Raw genomic sequence first — 24,045 nt, forward strand, 5'->3', positions numbered from 1 at the left:
ACAGGTCTCCTAGGCCAATAAGGGACTACTAGCACCTTGGAAGGCGTATAACAGAAGTCTCGGCCACTGGTGGGCTAAGGCATCTATTGCCAGCGGGTCCCCGTCTCCTATTATGGAGACCAAGAGTGGACAGTGGGATAATTCCTGGGAGGCAAAGAGATCTATCTCTACACTCCCGAACCTCTCCTCAGGGTGAAGCCTCCACTCTGAGCTGCTGGGGACTCTCCTTGAGAGGAGGTCCTCCACCCAGTTTGTCACCCCGAGCAGATGTACTGCCTACAGTGAGAGGAGGTTCTCGTGTGCCCAGAGCAAAAGCTTGCAGGCCACACAATGGAGACTGGGCGACCTGAGGCCGTCCTGGTGGTTGATATAAGCCACCACTGTTGTGTTGTCACAAGCAAATGTCTCCCTCAAACCTCCTGCAAGGCTAGGTAAACTGTCTGCAGTTCTAAAACATTGATGTAGAGACCCTGCCAAGTGGTAGGTTCCACACACCTTGCACACCCCGACTATTCCACACAATGCCCCAGCCAAGGCTGGACGTGTCCATGGTGACGACCTCCCTTATGTTGACACTGCCCAGCGCTATGCCTAGGCGTAGATGGGCTGGCTGTTTCCACCAAGAAAGTGCCTTTAGACAGTGGTGCAGAGGGCCCATGTGCAATGGAAGGGTCTGGGAAGGTTCTGCCATCAAGCCCAGAAGTTTATGGAACGTCACTACTGTGAGCACTCTGTTGAGCTGAAAGAGCTCCAAACAGCTATTCTGTGCACTCTGTCGCCTGACAGAGTGGCCAGCTTAGTCCCAGAGTCCAAGCACACTCCTAGATAGGAGGCTGCTACCTCCTGAGACACCACAGCGGCGTCCTGTGGGTCTGTGACTGAAGTTGCAATCACGCCTCGAAAGGGTAGCCGGTCTGAATGGTAGTAAGCACCCAGATATCTGTAGTGCACTGACGCCAATAGTCCAGATGGTTCCCTGAGAAGGGGCCCTGGGCCTGTGGTAACAAATTCCTAGGGCTGCTGCTTAGCCTGTGGTCTCTGTGCTGGGCGGCGGAACCTATTAAAGCCTCCGCGGCGAGCAGCCGTGGGCTGGTTCCACACCTCACCTCTGGCAGCGGGCACAGCCTACTGGGGACTAGGGCGCCAGTTTGCCGCTGGTTACTTACTGGAGGTGGTCGCTTGGAAAGCAGGTGAACCAGTTCCTTCGTGGACTCCCGCACGCGGTGAGAACACTGCATCATCTCATCCACTGCGGTGCTTTGTCACCATCAGGCACACGTGCCTGGGAAAGCCAAAGCTGCCTACGTGCAGCTACCAGCACAGCGAGGTTTCTCCTTATAGCCTGTCCGTTGAGCTTGGACACACAGAGCAGGTTCTTGTTAACCAGGCGCAGCTCATCCAGCTGTTGTGGGATTGTGGTTCTCAGAAAGGGACCACAGCAAATGCAACTGGTAGGCTACCAGGATGCTGTTATAACTGCCTAGCCATGCTGCAAATGCACTGGCTGAATAGGCTGTCTTGAGGATCACCTCAGAGACCCGGCACTGCTTGTTAGGGCAGGCAGTGTCCTTAGAAAGGAGTGCTAAATTAGGCACCTGGACCAAGGCGGCAATAGAATTCTGAACTGGCGGAAAATGGGCCAGGCTCAGCTTCTCTGCATCATGCACCGTATATAGGGCATCCATCGACCGGGAAACAGCAGGAGCTGTTGCTGGACGGTCCCAGGAAGACTGGATTTCAAACTGAAAGTCCGGGTGAACTGGGGGGGATATGGGAGAGACGGTAGGCTTGTCATCAAAAATCGACTCTTGTTTCTCCTGCTCTAGGAGATTGCAGTGGCCCTCTTGATTAGCGGTATAAGGGGACAGGCGTGGCAGGAGATGCCCAACATTATCGCAGTAATTCGGCGAGAATGGTTCTTTGGTGGAAAACAGCTGCCCAGAGCTTTTCCATCTGCTCCGAGTCTGCCGATCGCCTAGCTCGAGGAAGATCAGGAAGACTGTGAGGATGATTTCCTGTGTCGTCCACTCTCCCTTGGCACAGAGCCATGGAGTGAGGATGTAGCCATCTCTCTAGGAGAGGGTGATGGGGAAGAGCGATGAGCAAGAGTAAGGAACATAGAGTACTCCTTACAGCTGTGGGATAGCCGCTTCTTTTTTTTTTTTTTTTTTAATTTAGTCGTCACCAATTATTTTACCCCGGTTTTCACCCCAATTATTATCTGTATCCCCGGCTCACCGCTCGCAATCCCCCCGCCGACTCGGGAAACGGAGGCTGGAATACGCGTCCTCCGAAATGTGCTCCTGCCAAGCCGTCATTTTTCGCACTGCAGATCCACAGCAATGCCACCAGACCTATAGTGCCGGAGGACAACACAGATCTGACGGCTCCGCTGCAGAGCCACAGGCGCCCTATCGGCCACAGGGGTCGCTGATGCGCGGTGAGCTGTGGATTCCCCTGCCGACCTAAGCCCTCCCTACCCGGGCAGCGCTCAGCCAATTGTGCGCCGCCCCCTAGGAACTCCCGGTCACGGTCAGCTGTGACATAGCCTGGATTCGAACCTGCGATCTCCAGGCTATAGGGCACATCCTGCACGCCGCGCGGAGCGCCTTTACTGGATGCGCCACTCGGGAGTGCTGGGATAGCCGCTTCTTAAGCGTGCGCTTGCAAAAAGGGGCAAAAAACTTGCAGAAGCTGTGATTAGCCATTGCCTCCTTGGTGTGCTCTGGCTCCAGGCATGAAGAGCACCTGCTGTGCTTGTCCTCAATAGAAGATTGGCTTTGCATGTCCAACAGGGATAGAACCCAGGCATCAATGCAGTGCAATGCATCAATGGAGCAAGCAATGCAGTGTACAGACACAGTTGTACAGGTGCTGCCTCAATCTGCTTATAGATATCGATTGGGCGGGTCAAGACCCGAGTGAGACTGGTTTGGTACCAGACCGGTGACTTTAGCACCAGGTCAGTACGGGTACGGTACCATACGGGTACGTTCCGAGACGGCGCCTGGACCAGTATGATAACCTCGGTCCCTGTTCGGTCCACCGGTTCGTAGTCACCGTGGGTGGCAACGTACAGAGATGCTCATCTGTAAGAGCCACTGACAAAACCACTCAGTCGGTACCACACACGAGACTGAGGGAAGCCTGCTTGTTAGGATGGACCAATAGCCTTCGCCATGGTGATGCTAAAAAACTCACGGCATCAAGATACTGTGGTTGAAATTGCTTAAAGCAACCACAACCGAAGAGTGTATCTCGGTCCTGCGCAGTGCTGCTGAGCACCACGTTGCAGACAGGCAAAAACGAGAATTAAAATAAAAATTAAGATATAGTACACATATGATTTGTGTAAAACCACAATAAATGCATAATATATACAGATACAAGCAACGATGTACTTATCTGAACAAGCTCCGATCAGGTAAGTCTTGAAAGGAAAAATTGTGCAGAGATCTGTGAGCACAGTCCTTTTGTGCCCTTGGGTGCGGGCCATGACTGCGTCACAGGCTTGATGAGCAGCTTTGGTATACAGTAATTCAGGTTTCAGGTCTTTAGGAGGTAAATACCTATACAGTAATTAATTACATTTCGTACTTGAAAAGGAACTGTTTTTTGTAAAAACATATTTGTAATAATCATTAGTCACAACATTGGAAGCTTACTTGTGCAATGTCAAGGGAACTGTACATATAAATATGGTGTTGCTAAACATATTTTACCCTGTGCCATAAATAAATAACGTTTCTCTGCTCTTAATAACCTGCATTCGTAAATGTTTGTGTTTTAAGCAATATGACAGATCATCTACTAATTCTGTTTACCATCAGTAAACAAAGCAATTTTTTTGTATGTTAATTTTTCTAACAAACTGTTTTGAGCAATGGAAAGATCTTAATTATAGGTAGAATAATATACTCTGGCAGTTTAAAAAATTGTACATCTTAGGGTGTTTTAAGTTGTACAAATTGTATTGACTCTAAAAAAGTTTAAAGCATTCAGTGAAAGGAAGTGTGATTTTTATTTTGTGTTGTTTGTTATTGACAGCAATTTACAGTAGTATTAATCCAGCCTTCATTTTATAACTTGCATTGTGTAGCATGTGTAGCAAGACAGGGAGGGGGTTCAAATCCTCCCTGCCAAACACACGTGCAAATGTGTGTGTTAATTGTTTCATTTTATTGTTAATTGTTAAATTATCACCTGCACCTGGCAGTTATTGTAAATTAAAGCCAGGTGCAGAGTTTAAAAGGGAGACAGCCAATCTGTTCTGCACTGCAGAGTAGAAGGAAGCAGGAAGGTGTACCCTGCTGCCGAGCAGTCAAACGAGAGGCACTGTGTGTTACCGTAATACAGTGTGTAAAACAGGGTGTTTCTTTGTTAACAGGTAAACAACTTAGCTGTCCTGTTTATAGTTAGTGTGTTCCTGTATGTTTATAGTTAGTGCTCGAGCAGAGCTAGGTGTTTATTTTGTTTTTGTTTATTTTTGTATTATTAAAAGTGCACATAAAAAGCGCTAAAACCTCAAGTTTGTGTCGGGTCTACGTTTTTATTGGGGCAAACAAACGTGAGTGAGAGCTGCCATGTTACACATGATATTAACATGGTATTTTTTTGATGGTTATTATATGGTGGAGATTTTATACAAGCCCACCACTTCTCTGGTGTAATAGATGTACATAGAGATTATACATGTTTCTGTTATCTTGTTGAAGGGCTTTAAACTCCTGCCAACAGGATGTGATACATGAAATAGAAAACGATATGGAAAGTGAATCTAAACAACAACGCATTAGGTAAGATAACTGAGATTCATGTCCAAACCATGTTCCTCTTTAAGGCCAATCAATCATGAGCCAGAACTCATAAACCATGATTTCAAAGGCCTCATTTGGGCCTCCTACCTGTGACCTGGCTGCTTTGCAGAATGGTTGCAGGCCAGCATAGTGGGTTGTCAAAAGTCATGGTTACAGCTGTCAGGAAGGAGGTTAAGGTTCAAACAAAACTCAGCTCCTAGTAAAAGCAGACTGCCTTCTATTTTAAGGAGATGCCCTGATGTAAAAATTAAACGATAGTTTTTGATGACAATTTTTTGTCAAATATTTTGCAAATATTAAAATTCTCCTTGAAACATGTGTTTACATTTCTTACAAAGTCTGTATTTAGTTGGATCAAAATCTTATAATTGAGCGTTTAAAGTTTCGGATGACAGCTTGTATTTATAGACGGCCATAGAAAACACAGATTTCCCAGGCCAGTTCCCCTCATGGTTAAATAAAAAAAAAAACACTCAACTCAAATTGATTATTTGGACTTAAGTTTGCAGCAATGATCTGCAGTGAAGACAAAAATAAGTGAAAGCATGAAAACCCAGCATTGGGTCCGATGCAGAATATTACGAACCTGATCTGTATTAATGATCTACAGAAGGAATCCATTTTACATGATGCTACGGTAAATATTTAAATGTAATTTATAGATAGTACAATTAAACGTAGCTTCCAAATTATGCTTAATGCAATCAATTGTGAATACCCTGCTGCTTGGGAGCCCTTTAACTGTATGACACAAGGAAATACTTATTTTACAGTAAACATGATCGTCGCTCCTAGGATTTCAAAAAAACATTACAGATCTGTTAGAAAAGACTAATTCTGCAGGCTAATTATATGACTCGCACAAATCACTTGCATAGCTGTGGTGTGCGGCAGGTTTCTGTTAAATCAGGTCAGATTTTTATAACCATCACATGCTCGAAGGCATGTGCCTGTGAATAAAAAAAACTAGGCTTCTGCGACCCTGGCATTATTAGAAGGACACAGCCACTTAAAGATGAAGGAATGAAGATGAACAGAGGATAAAATACTTTATACAGGGTGGTTCAAAAGTCACTTGACCAGCTTAGGGTCGCATGTCAGGAGAAAAGTATGCGTTTTACAGCAGTGAAACTGAAGCAACAGTAGACCAACAGGTAAGGAAGATATGATTGACATTTTGATAAGGGATGCTGTTAAGGTCATATTGAGCACTTACTGTTTAGACAGGCTATGACTAGGGGTGTTAACAGTTAAAATGTGAGCCAAGTATTAAAGATTTAAAATGTTGCCTAAACATTTAACCATTGTCATATGCATTTAAATATGCAGTCCACATAAAGGTATTAGCTTCAGTGTCAACACAGAAGGTGTTCAGTGTAGGCCAATTTATTTCACATTCAATATTTCTTCCACATAAAATTAAAGGCTGTACACATAGTCTATACAAAAATACAGTACACCAATCACAACTTAAACGTTTAGCATATATAATGGAAACTAACATCCCTAGCTATGCTTTGCATTTTTTTTTCTATCAAGTGTTATGGTGTAAGCGACACTTGGGCCGTGTTGGACATAATTCGTTTCCATAACGGACTGTTTCTCTGTCAGTTAACCAGCACAGTGTGAATCCTTGAAAACAGATGCAAGGTGCAACACTGTCCTACTGTAACTGAGCAGCTCTTCTGCATTAAAAATGGCTCTCTTAGATGCTCAGGAGGCTTCTTCTGAAAAACTAAAGAAATGGGAGAACTGTATACATAGAAATAGGAGAATGTTTTAAATTAAAAGAGTACAAAACAATAACCGGCTGCTGTACAACGTGCATGGACCGCAAACAGTTGTCAAGTTTACCAAAGTGCTGTTTGTTATGACGTTTCTGTCAAACTTGAACTTCATCCCCACACTCCATGCAGAGCATCTGAGGATTTCGCAGCAGAGCCCTGCGTGCGCTCCACAAGGGAGCAGACAATAAGAATCCAGCCAAGACGCTTACCTCACCAAAGGCTCCTCGTCCAATCACTTTAAGGATTTCAAAGTCTTCTTTGTGTAGGCGCATTTGCTTCACTTTTGAAGTGAAGGGCTTGGCTGTAAAGAAAAGAAAAACAAAGGCATTATTAACAAGAAGGACTAGACTGTTTCAATAAACACAGATGTACAAATCCTTGCAAAAAACTATAAAGTTAATCTACAATTCAAATAAAACAGCAAGGCCCATATTTGGGGATGGCAAAAACTTGAATTCCATATTAATGTTTTGAACTGTTATATTATTTGCCACTTTTGCTCTGATAAACATGCACATAGCTATAAAACCAAATGTGTTATCCTTAAATGACATGAGTTACGGAACAGAGTAAGAGTAGATGAAATGCATAGTACTTCTGGTTTACTGGTACAAAACAAATAGAACAAGCACGACGGTGACATTCTATGATACAAATTTAACTGCAATTCCTTTAAAAGAACGTGTGTAACAAGTCTGAGAAGTTGATCAATATTGATCAAGTTTCACATACTGCTTTCAGCTCACAAAAATAGGTTTTGCAGATCCTACACAACCACAAATTTAAAAAAAAAATAATAATAATAATAATTGTAATGGTATAGTCCCCTACAACAAAACAATTGTTACAAAACAGATAAAAGGTAACATTTGTCTCTGCCGGTATAGACAGCACAGGAAGTTACATAAGTGTGTGTTCTGCACAATTTCCAGCTACCCACATTCGAGAGCACATACTGTATCCAGATATAATTTAAACCCCTGAGACCCATAAGAATCCAAAGTATGTATTCAATCTGGCAAGAGCCCTGTACAACAGTGTGTACACTACTACACTGGGGAGTGCTTTTAATATTTTTCTTTGATTCATTCTTTATTGAAACAGTACCATACAGTTCCTTTTTTTGCCTAATGTACAGTTATGTTCAGAGCAGCAGTATTGCATGAATGCCTACTGAATTGATATTACCATTCTATCTGGCAGAAAGCTCTTTGACACAATGGCACAAAATAAACACCTTGGAAGCTTTAACATTGTTCTATTTATATGTAACGCTGCAAAAGGGTCATTCAAGCTCAGGTGGAACACATTCTGGGCAGGTGTTTACTTCAGTTGTGGTTGAGGATACGAAAACTGTGCCAGGAGGGGTGTCATTTGCAAGCAGCTGTGTTATAACTCATGTTCTGCTGCTGCCTATTTACTGTGCTTAAAAGAAAATCAATTTGGCTGTGATGATTCAATATAGTATGAGATTGATTCTAGAGATTTGGGGTAAAGGAGTATACAGGCTACATAGTTTTGGCTTTATTACAATTATAAATCAAAAGCATTTAGAACGCAAGCCTATATATATATATATTAACATTTGTATTTCGTAAAATAAAAAAGTCTGAAGCACAATTTTAATGTATTTTACTTAATCTCCTCCTGGCCATGAATGTGATTAGCACCTCCTGCTATGAGAAGCCAGGACTACACAGTAATACATGAGTTTTCTTTCAGCACTGGAATGCACACTTTTTATGTAAGGGGTCAAACACACACTAACCAAAACTGCTGACACAGTAACAAAAATATTGGAGAGTTTATGTGTGTGTGTGTCTGTGTGTGTCGCATATTGCACATGAATGGAATGCTCATGAATACAGTAGTGCTGAGACTAACTAATAATGTTTGAATATTCTATCAAAATGATGAATAAAAGTTGTCGTTTTTGCTTCTGGACACATTTAAAAAAAAACATTTGTTTGAATATTTGATCCAGCAATTACCAATATGTACGCACATTTTCTGCAAGAAGGATGACTTCTAAAATGTGTTTATACATTATACTTACATATCATTTGAGGTATTGCAGTTTGCTTTGTACGCCTTTGTACGCCTATATTTTAAAACTGTCTCTGTCTAACCAGATTTGCCACAAGAATAAATACAATACACTTTTTTTATTTTGTTGGTCACACACACAAAAAAAAGTTGAGGCGGGTCATTCAAAGTTCTCTGGTGGATATGAAAAACCGCTTTCACAAATCAACTGTGGTTTTACATGGCCACCATACAGTACATTTATTTTGAATATATGAGAAATTTACATCTCGATATAAAAACTGATGCATTAAATCCACTTACTAGACTTCTTTTCCTTTTTGTAATGGATGGTATTACAGTTCTGTACATACACTAGTGGGGGATATTGTAAACAGCTGTAGTACTTTCCATCATGTCACTTCATGTTGTTTCAGTAGGGGATGCAAACACTCATTGGATTTACTGTAGCAATCTAGGCAACTGTCAATGATCCATTAAAGGTTGTATAAATAATACATAGATAGTATTTCAGGCTATTATGTACAACGTTTATCGAATAGATGACGTCTGCACAAATAAAACGCTATGCAGGAGATGATGGAACAAATCAGAGTAAATAAATATTGTTAAGATTGCATGTATCCTTGAAACTGCCAAGGGTTCTCGATGGGCGGGAGTTTCAATCTAAGTTTACATCCATTGCGAATTTTCTTTTTAGTGTAAAAAGAAAATAAATAATATTAGAACAATTCTCATGGTGAGCTAATCAGTGCTTTATGGCAATTCTCTTTTTTGCTTGTTTTTAGACACGATTTTTATATATATATATATATATATATATATATATATATATATATATATATATATATATATTAAAATAAAGCCTAGTAAGGACAAGTTCACAAAAATTAAAACAAAAAGAATGTCCTTTGCTTTTTTCTGCATCAATACTGCATTTAGCTTCCTCCTTAAGCAAGTAATACAATTGGCTTTCCAGATAGTTAGATAAAAGATAAAATTATTGATGTTTCTTTATGTTATGGGCAATTACGGGATACCTCTGTAAATGAGAATATTCATCTCCTACATGACTATAGGTATGCGTACAGTGCAACACAGTTTGCCTCTTCCACAAGTACACATCTGTCTAAAAACATTTCACATGTAGAAAAACAGCCAAGTTACCATAAAAGGCCCGGCCATATAAAGGTGTTATATCTACAAAAGGGTCTAAGTTAGACAACAACAAAAAAGTGTACAAAAGATGCAATGTAAGTGCCAAAGTTTAACAAGAGACATTTGGGAAAACCTGTCTCCTCATTTTTATTACAGTAAGAACCAGTAGTTTTCAATGTCTCTTGTGCTCTACAGTGCTTTCTAAAGGTTGTGGTTTATTGTACTGCAAGGGTCTAGAGCAGTATAATCCTTTCTCTATGGCACTAGACCATGCTGATGTGTCCAATACCACAACACAGGAAATCAATATTATACGCCACAGCACATTTTAACATGTAAAGCTGCAAAACATTTATTTCAATTTCTGCTGCTATCTTTTCCTTCATCAATCAAATGCAGCCCTGTAGGCAAAGTAGTATTTTAACAAGGAAGATTAATTCAGGTGTAGATTTGTTGCCCAAGGCATCAAAAAACAAGAGCTATAAAAATGAAGTCATGTAGTCAGAGATTTACAACAACACCAAGTTTCACTTTCTATTGTGAAATACAGTACAGTAGTCTGTCTGCCATGATCAATCTCTTCAGCAGCGTTAGTTTATTATTGAACAGAGAAGGTTAGTTCAGAGATTTTAGCTTGCATCTAAGTTTTCATATATGGTGTTACATGCGCTCCGTGCGTTGCCATTGCTGGAAGTGTCACATGAGCTGTTCAGTGTGTTGATATGTAAATAAATCCTGTTCACCTGCAGGGTGTATTAACTTCAGCCTCCGTCTTGCTCTCCTGCCTGTCACTCAGCAGCGAATGCACGCACCCACACTGCAGACAGCTACTCTGTCCCAAGCACTAATACCCTGTATCTTTCTAAACAACGGATTTAGGGGAGCTCACTAATAAAATCTGAATCTCAAAACAATAATTGTGTGAATATAATGTACCGCCGTCCCTTTTCTTTGCGGCGGCAGCAATAAAGTTGCTGACAAGGTGAGTGGCGTTCAGTGCTTTATTTATTAACCACAAACAACTGTAGCTGGCTTCCAATCTCACACTGTAGCAGGTACTATATCTCACTCAAAAAACTGTCACACACAGGGGTCGGCAAGTCACATGCATACCAGCTTAACAATACACACAACTCGTACAACACATAACCACAGTAGCGGGTCTTCTGAGTTGTCTGGGTCACTACAGTAATAGTTACAGCTGTGTATAATGGTATTCAAAACTCAACAGTGTTTAACAGTTATTTTCGATCGGTATGACATGAATTTAAATGTATTTCCCCATGCAATGGCAGTGAAGAACATCTCATATAAAGATTAAAACAATTATTCAACTGTAAAATCATGTAGATTTGTAATAGTAAATTGCAGTTATTTTTACAGAAGAGACCGTAAATTGGTTTACAGTAAATTTTACTGAAAATGCTCTGCTACCAGTCTTTTAATCGTAGAATAATGGTGAATTGTTTTACAGTGCGTTGCCCTTGCGAATCTGAAGAAAAATGGTCTACATAGTGCTGTGAGAGAAAGGAAACACATTGAGAGAAAGGAAACACATTGGGGAGTGAGACAATCCCTTTCGTTTTAATATTGTTGCACAAAAAAAACTTAAATACCAATGAAACCACTTACTTGTACATGCAACAATCATTATGTTACCACACTCAAAATACATTATGGATACTGTATCACTTGCTGGAGTGGTTGATTATTATTCAGCACAATGTAGCACTCTAGGATGAATGTAGGTCTATTACAGTAACAATAATTCAAAAAGGCATAAAAGGAAAATGAGTTCTTTAGTTACTGCTCTTTACAGTAAAACGTACTGAAGTATACATGAGATTCTTCACAACAAACAGTGCTTGTTTGTTCGACTGTTACAGTACACAGAAGGAGCAGATGAGCTAACAAAAGCGTCAATTCACTGTTGTAGCAGGTACTAAATAACATTAGAAAAGTATTCAGCATCATCAGCCAATCAGCTTCCAGCTATAACAGGCATCTAATAGACAGTAGATGCCCGCTGGAACGTCCCCTCTCACCCCCTCCGCTTCTCCACCTCCGGCAGACTAGCTGTACCCCTCCTCCGCTCCTTCTCCAACCTTGCCCCTCAGTGGTGGAACGACCTACCCATGGATATCAGGACTGCTCAGTCCCCGACCTCCTTCTGGTGCCTCCTCAAGACACGTGTACCATAGTCACAACTCTTGACTATACTGGACTACATGGCACCCAATTGTACCAGTACCTGCATCAGCTTGCACTGAACTGCTCCATACCTTGCCGCATTCCACTACTGCTCCTAACTATAACTATATCTTGTACTTGATTTTACTCTTATAGGTAACCACTCTCATGTTTTTTGTATTTGCTCTTATTGGGAAATCATTCTCATCCATTTATCACTCACTACATGTTCTTACTGTACTTTACTCCATATAAGTTATAACTGCTCTTAGTCAAACTTGCTCTTACTTATACCTTACTGTATTCTTTAAATTCTCACATAAATTTGATCTTATTGTACTTCCATAACTGTTCTTACCTTTATTATGATATTCTGTATTGTGATATTTTTAATTTGATATTTTGTAACAATTGTAAGTCGCCCTGGGACGTCTGCTAATAAATAAATAAATAAATAAATAAATAAATAAATAAAATAATAATCTGTGAATCAAATTCTAAATTAATCTGTGCAAGTACTAGCTTTTTCATTTTGACTTGTTGTATCGAAAGCTCAATTCACATTTATTGGACAGAAAATACTAAACAAGGCCACAATTTAATTTATTATCCACCAAAATCTGCCAATCAATATTTTGCACCGACTAAAAGCAACTAGTCCTGTACCGATAAAATGATAAGAAAAATTGTTTTTCAATAGCAACAGTGCCCTCTCAATGAGGGCTCTACCATATCGTAGCTGACCTTGACTTTTGTTAGCGGCCAATTTGCATTCGTTTTTTACCAGATGGAAACACTGTGCAAGTAATATTCCCACGAGTAAAAGCCACAATCAATCACTTAGCTAATTCAGGGTTTTGTATTAATTCCACAATAATCCTTTTTTTAAATACATTTTAATATCCCCTATTACATAAAGTAATAGGCCATGTATGAGCTCTATAATGAATCCAGAAAGAGCGTTTGTCAAATGACAGCAGAAATTAAACCGGGTCAGTCAGTACAGTCAATATAGGTTAGCATACTGAAGGAAGTGCTGTGCCTGGCCTTGTCAAACAGTAAAAGTGATTTCCAGTCTGAATGGGGTCACATCGCAATTGAGGCTTGCAGAGTAAAAACTTCCTGTGCAAGAGCAGAACATTAAGCACTTTACATTCTGCCCTGGGGAAAATGATATGCTAGCAAAGGACAAAACATGATAAACACATTTTACATGTATAGTTATGTTTTCCACAGACGTTATAAATGAAATAAAAACACTGGGCAAAAAACAAAATACTTAATTAATAACTATAAAATACTGTACCATTTCTAACTTTGTATTATATTTTGCCAGGCCTTGTAGTTAGCTTTCTGAACTTCCCAAAGAACTAGAATGATGTTTTCCTCATTCTCTGCCATTGCCAACATCTGTATTGTTCTTCAAGTAGCTTTTAAATTTATCTGTCGCTTACAGAGATTATGGATTCCACTAGTAGGCCGATTGAAAAAGCAGGTTTTCTCCACCAGTGAAATTAATTCAAATGAGATACTTTTAAGGCTGCCACACACCAGGCGCAATGCAATTTTTAAATTGGCGACGAGATACTTTTGCAGCAACATGACCACACACCAGAAGTGACACAGAGGCAATGCAACAGGTTTGAAAACTGCTAGTTCTATACAACTGTTAAATTGCTATTGACAAAACTATGATCAAGACTTATGATCAAGACATATTCGTCAACATGATATGGAAATTATGAGTGTCTTGTCTGATGGAATTTCCACACATATGGCAACAAAATCACAAACACCAGGCTTACCCAGTTCCTTCGAAATGGACTCCAATATATTGTCTTTCAAATCTGTATCTTTATAATTGTGATGACCTTTGTCATAAAGCTCTGGGTATTTTTTCAACAGCAAGTATTACTGTTTCCTCCGTCATTGTGGATACTGCTTCACCCTTCTGTATCATGTGCATTAAAGCTGTTCTCTGATTGCTCAATGCCCTAGTTGACGCGCGACAAATTGCAAAAAATAGGATTCAATCTTATTTATTTTGCGTCACTCCAGTGCCACCCCGGCGCCACTCCTGCTTCGCCTGTCGTGTCGCCTATGGTGTGAAAGATGCTGTCGCATCGCTGCACAATTTCGCTTGTCACATTGCGTCTGGTGGGTAGAAGCCTTTAGGGTACAAAATAAAGTGACTTGGAAATACAGTAAAACAATCAACAAAAGTAAAAAAAAAATAAAAATGTACATACAATAAGCACAATATTTATGAATACTACAAGCCCTTCAACTCACCCCATTATAGTACACAAATGCAACAGAGAGAAAACAATCCAACTCCACATTTTTCAGATTGTAAAAATGGCTGTGTAATGATGGAAACCCAAATGGAAAAATGGAAATGATTCAAAACAGATAGCCAACCCTCCCAGTCTGCCATGTCTTCAGGAAACAGTCTGTTTACTCTGCTGTTTTGAGGAATTAGGAATCTGTGCTGACACAAACCCCTGGGGGAAAGCAGGGTTTTTTGGGAGGAACAGTTTATACAGACAACCAGTGGTGTAGCTGAGCCGGAACGGACTTCCGGTACTTTTTTCAATAGGCAGAACCTTGAGTTAACTTAAGAATCAACTTAAGAATAATTTCGATGCTGCGCACCGATGAAGCGATCTCTTTTCCATGTGGAAATCAAAATAGTCTTTCTGTACCATGCCATTGAATAGGTTTTAGGAACCAGATTCCCTACGTGCCACTACTGATGGTACACGAATTGGAGTCTCCGTCTCCGATAACCGGCACGTACTTTACTTGCAGAGTCAAGTCACGCACACATCTCCAGATTCCTGCACAACTGTACAATCCAGTCAATTGTCCTTCTGATGCAATGAAAAGAACATTAGGCATTTCTACAGTACTAAAGTTTAATAGGGCTAACAATGTTTTATAGTAAAAATGCTGATGAAGAAGTAGCCAAATTGTGCTTTTTAAGCAGCCAAAAACAGCACTTACATTTAAGATTTAATATATATTCAATGGCAAAAACTTCGTTAAAGTAACGTTAACGTCTGTTTGCAAATGTCCAAAAGGTTAGGAAATTGCAAGTTAAGGTAGCCACGCAACCTTAACTCTGCACCCTTATGTGTATGTTATTATTTATTTCTTAGCAGACGCCCTTATCCAGGGCGACTTACAATTGTTACAAGATGTCACATTATACATTATTTCACATTATACAGATATCACATTATTTTTACATACAATTAGCCATTTATACAGTTGGGTTTTTACTGGAGCAATCTAGGTAAAGTACCTTGCTCAAGGGTACAACAGCAGTGTCCCCCACTGGGGATTGAACCCACAACCCTCCGGTCAAGAGTCCAGAGCCCTAACCACTACTCCACACTGCTTTCCTGTCACACTTGACATCACATATGACATCCGCTCGCTCCACTGGCTCCCGATCACCGCTCGCATCCAGTTCAAGACTCTTGTACTAGCCTACAGATGCCTTGACCAGACTGCACCCAGCTACCTCCAGACCCTCATCTCTCCCTACACCCCCACTCGACCTCTCCGCTCCGCCTGCACTAGAAGATTAGCTCTACCTCCGCTACGCTCCCCTGCCTCCAGAGCCCGCTCCTTCTCCACCCTTGCTCCGCAGTGGTGGAATGACCTTCCTACAGATGTCAGGACTGCCCAGTCCCTGACCACATTCCGGCGCCTCCTTAAGACTCACCTCTTCAAACAGCACCTGTAGAACTCCTCTGTTTGTATCCTGGGACACTATCACCCTTCATGTAAATGTGCTTTATTTTGCTCTTATCTGCCCCCTATTTTACTGTATTTAATCCTGTACTTCAGAGTACTGTAATCTGCCAAGTGTTTAACCCATAGTACTTTGTATTTAATCATATCCTGATGTAACTATCACTATTATCTGCTGTATTATTGAATTGTGGTTTGTCACACTTGTACTTTGCTTGACAAAAGTGATTGTATTTCTTGCTCTTACTGTATTACTTGTATTGTAACACTTGAAATGTATTTGCTTACGATTGTAAGTCGCCCTGGATAAGGGTGTCTGCTAAGAAATAAATAATAATAATAATAATAATAATAATAATAATAATCAATGACATGGGCAATGACACCACTAAGCACATGACAAATTCTCCCCGAAGACTGGCCATACGGAAGTCATTGTGATTGGTAACATGTTCAGTAACTGCATTATCTTTGCCTTTCGAAATGTGCTTTAACCAACAACAGATTTCCATGTACTCAGAAATGTGTAATTCATGTTGAGGTATGTGGTGATGAGTATTTGATGTTTGGAAAGGAGTACCTGAAAATGGATGGGACATGCAATATGTGAAACCCCACATGTAATATAAGACTCTCCAAAGAAGAGCAACCAGACGAATCCCAGAACTTAGTACTGAGCTACAACGAAAGTCTAAAATAACTGAATCTACTTAGCCTGGAGAAGACTCTTAAAAGGAGTTGACATAGTTAACCCAAATTATTACTTTAAGCACAGTACAGAAATCAGGACCAGAGGACACCATTTAAAATTAAACAGAGATAGACTTACGACAGAGGGAAGGAGACACTTCTTCACAAAGAGTGGCAAGTTTATGGACTGGACTACCTAGTCATGTTGTCAAGACAGAAACACTTGGATCCCTTAGATCAAACCTAACAAAGTTCTAAGATCAATCAGCTACAAGGAACGAGATGAGCTCATTTGTACATTTTCTTATATTTATCAGATGCCCGTACAGTTGTACCTGCAGCTGGAAAATACCTGGAATATAGCTACAGCTGTATTAAACATGTAACACCAACCTCATATTTTGTTTGAATGGAACTGCAGTAGCAAAAGGGAATTAGTAAATCACACAAACAAAAAGGGGAGGTTAGAACTATCCTAGAATGGTAACATCAGCTACTGCGATACTGCAGTGGTACACAGGAAAGCATGGCAATAGTTCAAATGCCCCCTTAGATTTAATCTTTTTGATAATTTTGGTCTTCAGTGTTTTGTATACCGTATTTTTAAATAAAAAAGTTATCTAAAATACACATTATGGAATGATTAAAACTATAATACACAAGCTTGGATTAAGCTTAATATAGGTTTAACAGCACACAAGCTGTACATAAATTGTGATTTTTATTGAATATGTATGTGTGATATATTGACAGGTGCCTCCACCAGAATATTCTTTCAGTAGGAATATGCATCTTGCAACCTGAGACTGTATTTGTCATTACTAGTGTAAAGTGTAATTATTTAATACAATCCTTTTTCGTAGTTTCAATTTCTAGAATTTGAAATGGTTTTGTCCCGGGTAACAGAATGTCCAAAATTGCATTATTGTGGGTTGTAAAGAGGAAATCTTAGACACAGCACTGTTTTAAAACTAACATTTCTTTATTTGTTTATTGGAAAAACTGAAAATACACCTTAAATATGGCTAAACAGAACAAACAGAAATGTTCCTTGTGGAGGTAAAACCTTCATGCAGACGTGGCTATTTGTTATTTCGTCGGCTTATGAACGGCCATCATGCATTTTGTCTTGCTCAACCAGGGTCAAAGCATGTTGACCCACATCCTGAAGTGGGTCGCTGCGGCCCGTGTATGACCCAGGTACGTGGTTTCACACTACGCAGGATTGTTATTATTGCATTTATTATCCATTTAAATAAAGTCATAGTATTTGAGCAAAAGAAAACTCCATTATTACAACTGTATTTGTTAACACAGAAATTGCCTATACTGTTAGTGCAGCAAATTAATTCTAGTCTGTGAAACCAGAGGTTTATGTTTAAAGTCACGTCTTATACTTTAACATACATATACATAAAACTTTAACTAACATTTTTAGGTTTATTAATTATAAGACGTAACTGGAGAGAAAATTTAAAAGACTCATTTTTTTTGTACTTTTTTCAGTAGAGTATTATGTTTTGTTATGCCATTAGGACTCCAACAGACACCTTTTTATTATGTTTTGTGCTTTTGTGAAACAGTATCTGTTTCTTAAAAATGTCTAGTTGACATTTAATGGAAAAAGACACTCCATAGCTCAGCTTACACTAAGAGGAGAGATATGTAGTACAGATTCTATGTTACCTGTGAATTATATAAAATTTTGCTTCAGTTTCTTTATGTTTCTATTTGTCTCCTATGTGCTAAAACCTTGAAGTAATATATCAACATGAAATTAAATGCCACCAAATTCTTTCATTTGGTTAATGTATCTGAAACAAAACTATAAGGGAGCCACGCAAGTTTCTGAAAACTGAAATGTGAAAGTCTAGCACCTACACACAAGCATTTTAAAAAGTGTTTACGTCCCAGCCCTATGACTTCTGATTGGCTAGCTGTGGGAACACCTGATCTTCTATTTGTTACAAAGAAACCCAGAAATGGCTGCCAAGAGAGCCTCTGGCAATGCACAGACTAATCTTTTAAATTTAAGGTGTTATTTACGTTTTCTGTAAATTAGCAAATAAGTGATGCTGCTTTCTTAATGCATGAACCTGACATTTAAATGCAGCAATCTAGTAAAGGTACAACAACAAAAACACCATAGGTCGCTACGGTGTCAGAGAATTAGAAAAAAATCGTGTTGTGTAATTTATATTAAAAAAAAAAAAAAAAAAAAAAGTCAACCTTGTGGTCTAGAGTGTACATTACTTGTTGGGATGTTTAAAAAAAAAATAAACAAACCTGAAGTTGACTGTTTATAAGCATCAAGACAAACTTTCCCTCTCAAAAAATGTAAGGATTTTTTTCTTTTGATTTTAGTGTTGCTAACCTACAGTAGTTTGCTATTTACCATATTTACACATTTTTTTAGAGTACAAGATTTGAACAGAAGCGCTTAGTTATTTATTGGACATGCACAATCCATGTGTGACACTATTAAAACATGAATATTGTCAAATATGTTTATAATGACAGAAATGAAATGCTTATATATGAGATTATCTGTACAATATTTTATTATTTTAAGAATAAAATACATACTGTAAATCTCATGGCAATGTGTTTATGTATTAATTCATTTATGTATTTATTTTTCAGTGAGAGTAGTGCAGAGAAAGAATGCTGTCCCCCAAAAAAGAAAAAAGCAATCAGGGTATGAAACCAGGATCACCCTGCTGCAGCAGTGTTCCAGTTAGCCATCATGGGACAGGATGTTAGATGAGCAAAAATACCTGTAAAATGTTGTACATTGTTTAAAAACAAGAAGTATATAATAGAAATAAACAAAATAATCTTCGGCTCCTGACCAAATCCTTCCGCGAACATTCTGCAAGCCTTGTAAATAAGCACCTCTTATATGAAGGGTAATGACGTACTGTATTGTAATTTTAAAGAAAGCCATTGATCTGTTTTGGATAGACCATTACTACAAGCAAAAAATAGATGGTCAAGGGTCCTAACGCAATATCCTCATGGGTGTATGTTACTGTACATCTTTCATGTTTAAACTTTGTGAAATATGCCAAGAGATATAAGAAACATTTGTGGCAGACTTGGAAGCAAAAGCAATCCATAAGCACATTCTCCCAGGGAATGCTTAATTGCAATTTATATAAACCCTATACAATAGTATCTCAATTTAGTCACAAGTCTGACAAAACTACTGACACAGGGTTAGAAACTCACGCTCACCCGCTCGCCCAAGGTGAATTAAATCTGATGAGGACTAGTTGATGTCTGTGTCTCAGTAGTCCTCTGGGCGAGTACTTAAAACAAATGTACACATATACTCTCATGTTCAGTCTTGCGTTAAAAAAATTCAGGGAAGTCAATTTTCTAACGGGGTGTAGCAATGGTGAATAAGCATTCAGAAATAATGCTTAGAAAACAGTCACTCGGAACTGAAACGTCCCTTCATCTCCCCTGCAATGCCAACCCCACTTAATGGTGTTTTACGTTTGTGTTCTCCCTCTGCGCGGGACACAAAGTTTATTGTTTGAATTTACTGAAACACATTGCATGTTTTGAAGTAAGTGTAAAGTAATTTTACAAAAATGTGGAGATTTATACTGCGTTCCGACCCTGACTGAAGATGTCATTAGCAAAGGGAGAAGGTTGTAGTAATGAGGTCAAACAATAGGTCACGTTTTACTAAACATTTTAAAACTAATAAACAATTACCATAGTGAATATTATCATAGTATGTTGCTTAAAACATAACACAATATATTGATAATAAAGTTGAGTTCTTCTCTATAAACAGTAACACGTTTAAAGCTTGGGACTCACTGTATGTAGCTTGGTGTTGTTTACATTATCGTCAGCATATTTTAAGTGATTGGAAGCTGAAATTACTTTTTTGAAAAACACACTTTTCTTATACCAATACAGTACTGGTGAACGCTAATCAGTTTGTTTGAAAACCAGGCTTTAATCACTGATAAGGTGCATAGGCGGTGATTCCGTGGGTGCTCCAGGGCTCAAGCAGCAATGGGGGAAAATAAGGTTCTGCGCAGTGCAAATAAATCACCTGTTCTGTCAAATTATAGTGGGGATGCTTCACAAGCAGAACTGTTATTTCAGCACAGAGAATCCGCTATGAATGAATGGCAATGAATGAATGATGATGATGATTGCAATTGCAGATGATTTATGAACTGTAAAGGGTGCTCAGGGCCCGATGACTGTGGTGGACACTCAGGGCCCAGAGTGAAAGATAAATTTGGCCGGAGGCCTCATCCGTAGGTGCTCGACGGCTACCTGCGCGATGCCGGCTGGAAACACATGAACAGTTACATGCATCCCAGTGCTGCAGATAGGAAGTGGCTATGGGCCACCTCCCCCCAAAAAGACGAGGCCGCCAAACCATGAATGGAGAATAATAATAATTAACACACCCCACAATGGCGAGATAAATTCATGGTTGGCAAGGTAACGCAGCTGAGAGAATTTTTTCCTGTCATCCTGTCTGGTGCTGTCAGTTTCTCAGCACACTATAGTAATCGCTCAGTAACAAGGTGATTAATCTGTATGAGCGTTTACAAGGTGCTTTGTTAAAAAAAAATGTAACTCTAAATTTATAACAGTGTTTATTTTTTTAGCAAAATAAAATCTAAGCCTATTTTTAGGGACCCCAACTGTTGTTGTTGATTCCAACTTAGGCACTTCACATAAGGACTAGCAAGTTTCAAAAGGTACTAGTAGCACAATATTGTTAGTTTTTAACCCTGCTGACACCACCTGTGAAATAATTATACCTACTGTAATGTAGACAGGAATGCCAGTCTACAGAGACTCCACTCAGTATAAAGATTAATTATTGTGAAACAGCTGTATCAATTTTATATCTGCAGCTAACACAGACTGCAACCGATATTAAACTGTCAAATTCCCTGGTCTAACAGGTATTATTAATCTAGGTGCGATTACTCTACAGAGTATTACCAGGAATGAAATGTAACATAGTAATTTAGTTGAGTCATAAATCCCTCCCCATGATTATGCTAACATCTGGATTTGATGAGCAGACCATCATTTAAAGCTGTAATGAAGTAACTGCATAAAAATGCTATCTTCCACAAAATACTTGTATGTCAAAGTCAGAAATGACAAGTGTGGTTGCACTATATTTTACTCAATGATTCTCATCTAAGCACAGCACTGTATGATCAGCTGAGCTGCTTGTTGGCTGGTTGCTACTCAGATTTGGACCTAAACTGGATACATTCCAATAGCAGGTGAAAGAAAACATGTAAGAGGGCCCTAGCATGCCACAGACATACAGTTAGAAAAAGTGGAAACATGCTGGAAACATCTGCTGTACAATACATAGTTTCTGTATATATTGGCTTTCCCCAATTTGCTGGATGAATTTGTTAAGCAAATAGTCTCCAATTGTAAAACAGAAAGACATCCTGGACAAGACAGCTGTGGACGGTCTAATGGATCAGGATAGAGGGCTAGTAAACTGTTGGTTTACATTAAGCAAGCAACGTTGCACAAATGACAGAACATTTCATAAATGACTTCACTGCAGATTGCCACTTCTCTGAAGAGTAGTCTGATAAGTTAGATTTGGTCACATAGCCCTCCAGAAGAAAATGAAACAGACCTCATGCGTAAAAAACAGTGTCTTGACTGTCAATGGTGGCCCTGCACTTGGTGTTATTACAAGCATTTCTATATGTTTATCCAGTTCATGTACAATACAATTCAATATACTAACAAGTCTTGTACTGCAAACAAAAGATTAAACCTACAGTATAGTTGAAATAATGATCCTTTTCTTAATACCTTACCAGTGGCTTACTGTACACTTTCTTTGAGAGACATGCATGATGGAAATATATACCCGGATCAGGGTGTTTAACCTGGGTTTGGTGGCATGACTAAATAATGAAAGCTGCTAGGGCTTATCGTTCCATAACCATGTCAGTACTGAAATGTTGAGTGAACCAATCACAATGATTAACTTTGGGAGATGTCAGGAGCTAAATGAAATGCTTCTGATTGAACGGGTTGGATTTTAGCAGCCGATGTGAATTCTGAAGATGTTTTGATGGGAAGAACCGATGCATAACCGATGTGAAACTAAAATAACAGGTCAAAACTGATTTATGATCAAGGTTTTGTTAATAAAAATGTCAAAACAATTGCAATTATGTTATGATACTGCAGGAATAAGTAAGCAGGAAACTAGAGAAAATAATGTTTTGTGTTTTAAACCCTACAGCCTTTTCAGTAACACTTTAATTAAATTCTGTAATCTGCCATTTTAAACCAGTTACTGTTCATAGAAAATGGCAATGAAAGTTACAGTATTTTATAACTTATGTTACTGTAGTATGTCTGCAGCCATGTGTCTCAAGGGCAGGGATATCTGCAGTACAAAAGGTTGACTGTAGCACAAGACAACATTTTGCATGAACAAACAGTTGCACAGCAGTTGTCCATCGCACAACTGCTCAAGAGAATGCAGCCTTTAGCATTCCTGTTCATCAATGGCAAAGTGTCAAGCTGGGGTTTGTTTTGGGGTAGGAGGGTTGACTCATCACTTTATAATATAAAATGTCCTATTTCTAGGAAAACATTTGATTTATTTTACTTTATAAAACAATTTATTTTAGTATTTCTAAATTGAGCCCTAGTGAGTATTTTAAGGATACATTTAAAACAAGCACAATCTAGTCACTCCTCACCTTGATAAAACTCAGGTTTAAAAATCTATTATTGATGTGATCTTTAAAGTTAAACTTCAAAAAAATGTAACAAAAAAGGGTCTTTACCGGATTATTAAAAAAAATTATCTTTAGAAAACAATTCATACTGTAGTTCATAGTCCACGTGTATTTAGGTCCCCCAAAGGGTAGAGGAAACTTGTCAAGGAGCCACTCAGAATGAGGTGAGGAAATAAATAGCATTACATTTGAAGCTTATACTCTTAACTATTGCATTAATATGACCTAATAAATAAAACTCCACATTGCTACAACATGATTAGGATGTAATTTATTTGCCAATACCCTATACTATTCTGAATACAAAAATCATACTGCATGATGGACTGACTGCAAGGAACAATGCACTGCAGCTGTCCATAGTTTCTTTATGAGGTCATTACTGGTCTGTATGCAGGCCCTTTCACTGAAAAGATGAATACAATGCGCTACGTTGATTTCAGTTGTATATCCAGGCAGAATTTGAGCTTTGATTTATTTATTTTTTGGCTGTGATGAATTAAAACGGATTAAAATCGTAAACTAATGACTGCAGCTGGTTAGTTGGCCATTAAACTTAATACAATTCAAATTGAGTGCTCTTCTGATTAAAACATTGACCCAGAAATGTATTAATTAAAATAGCAGTGCATCTTTACCAGGCACATTTCATAAAGCTTTTCCAAGACTACATTAACAAAACTAGCATAACCATCATTTGTACCTGACTTGAAATGACTTGGCAGGGTTGAACACAATATTCCCATTTCAAAGCAGCTTGATCTATTCCTGGTATGAATGTGAGCAGAATTTGACAGATACAAGCTGTAAACC

At 39.1% G+C, this 24,045-nt stretch overlaps 1 protein-coding gene across 11 annotated transcripts in view; it reads right to left on the minus strand.

The window, feature by feature from the left end:
• The window catches only part of LOC117411154 (serine/threonine-protein kinase MRCK alpha-like), a 211,969-nt gene that overhangs the window by 141,432 nt on the left and 46,492 nt on the right, over positions 1 to 24,045 (minus strand). For all 11 annotated transcript variants that reach the window (XM_059025342.1, XM_059025341.1, XM_034018371.3 and 8 more), the window contains exon 2: positions 6,814 to 6,905. In XM_059025342.1, coding sequence (XP_058881325.1) covers positions 6,814 to 6,905 — 92 coding nt within the window. The remainder of the gene's footprint in view (positions 1 to 6,813; positions 6,906 to 24,045) is intronic.

Source organism: Acipenser ruthenus, chromosome 6 (assembly GCF_902713425.1).
Source record: "Acipenser ruthenus chromosome 6, fAciRut3.2 maternal haplotype, whole genome shotgun sequence".
Classification (NCBI taxonomy): domain Eukaryota; kingdom Metazoa; phylum Chordata; class Actinopteri; order Acipenseriformes; family Acipenseridae; genus Acipenser; species Acipenser ruthenus.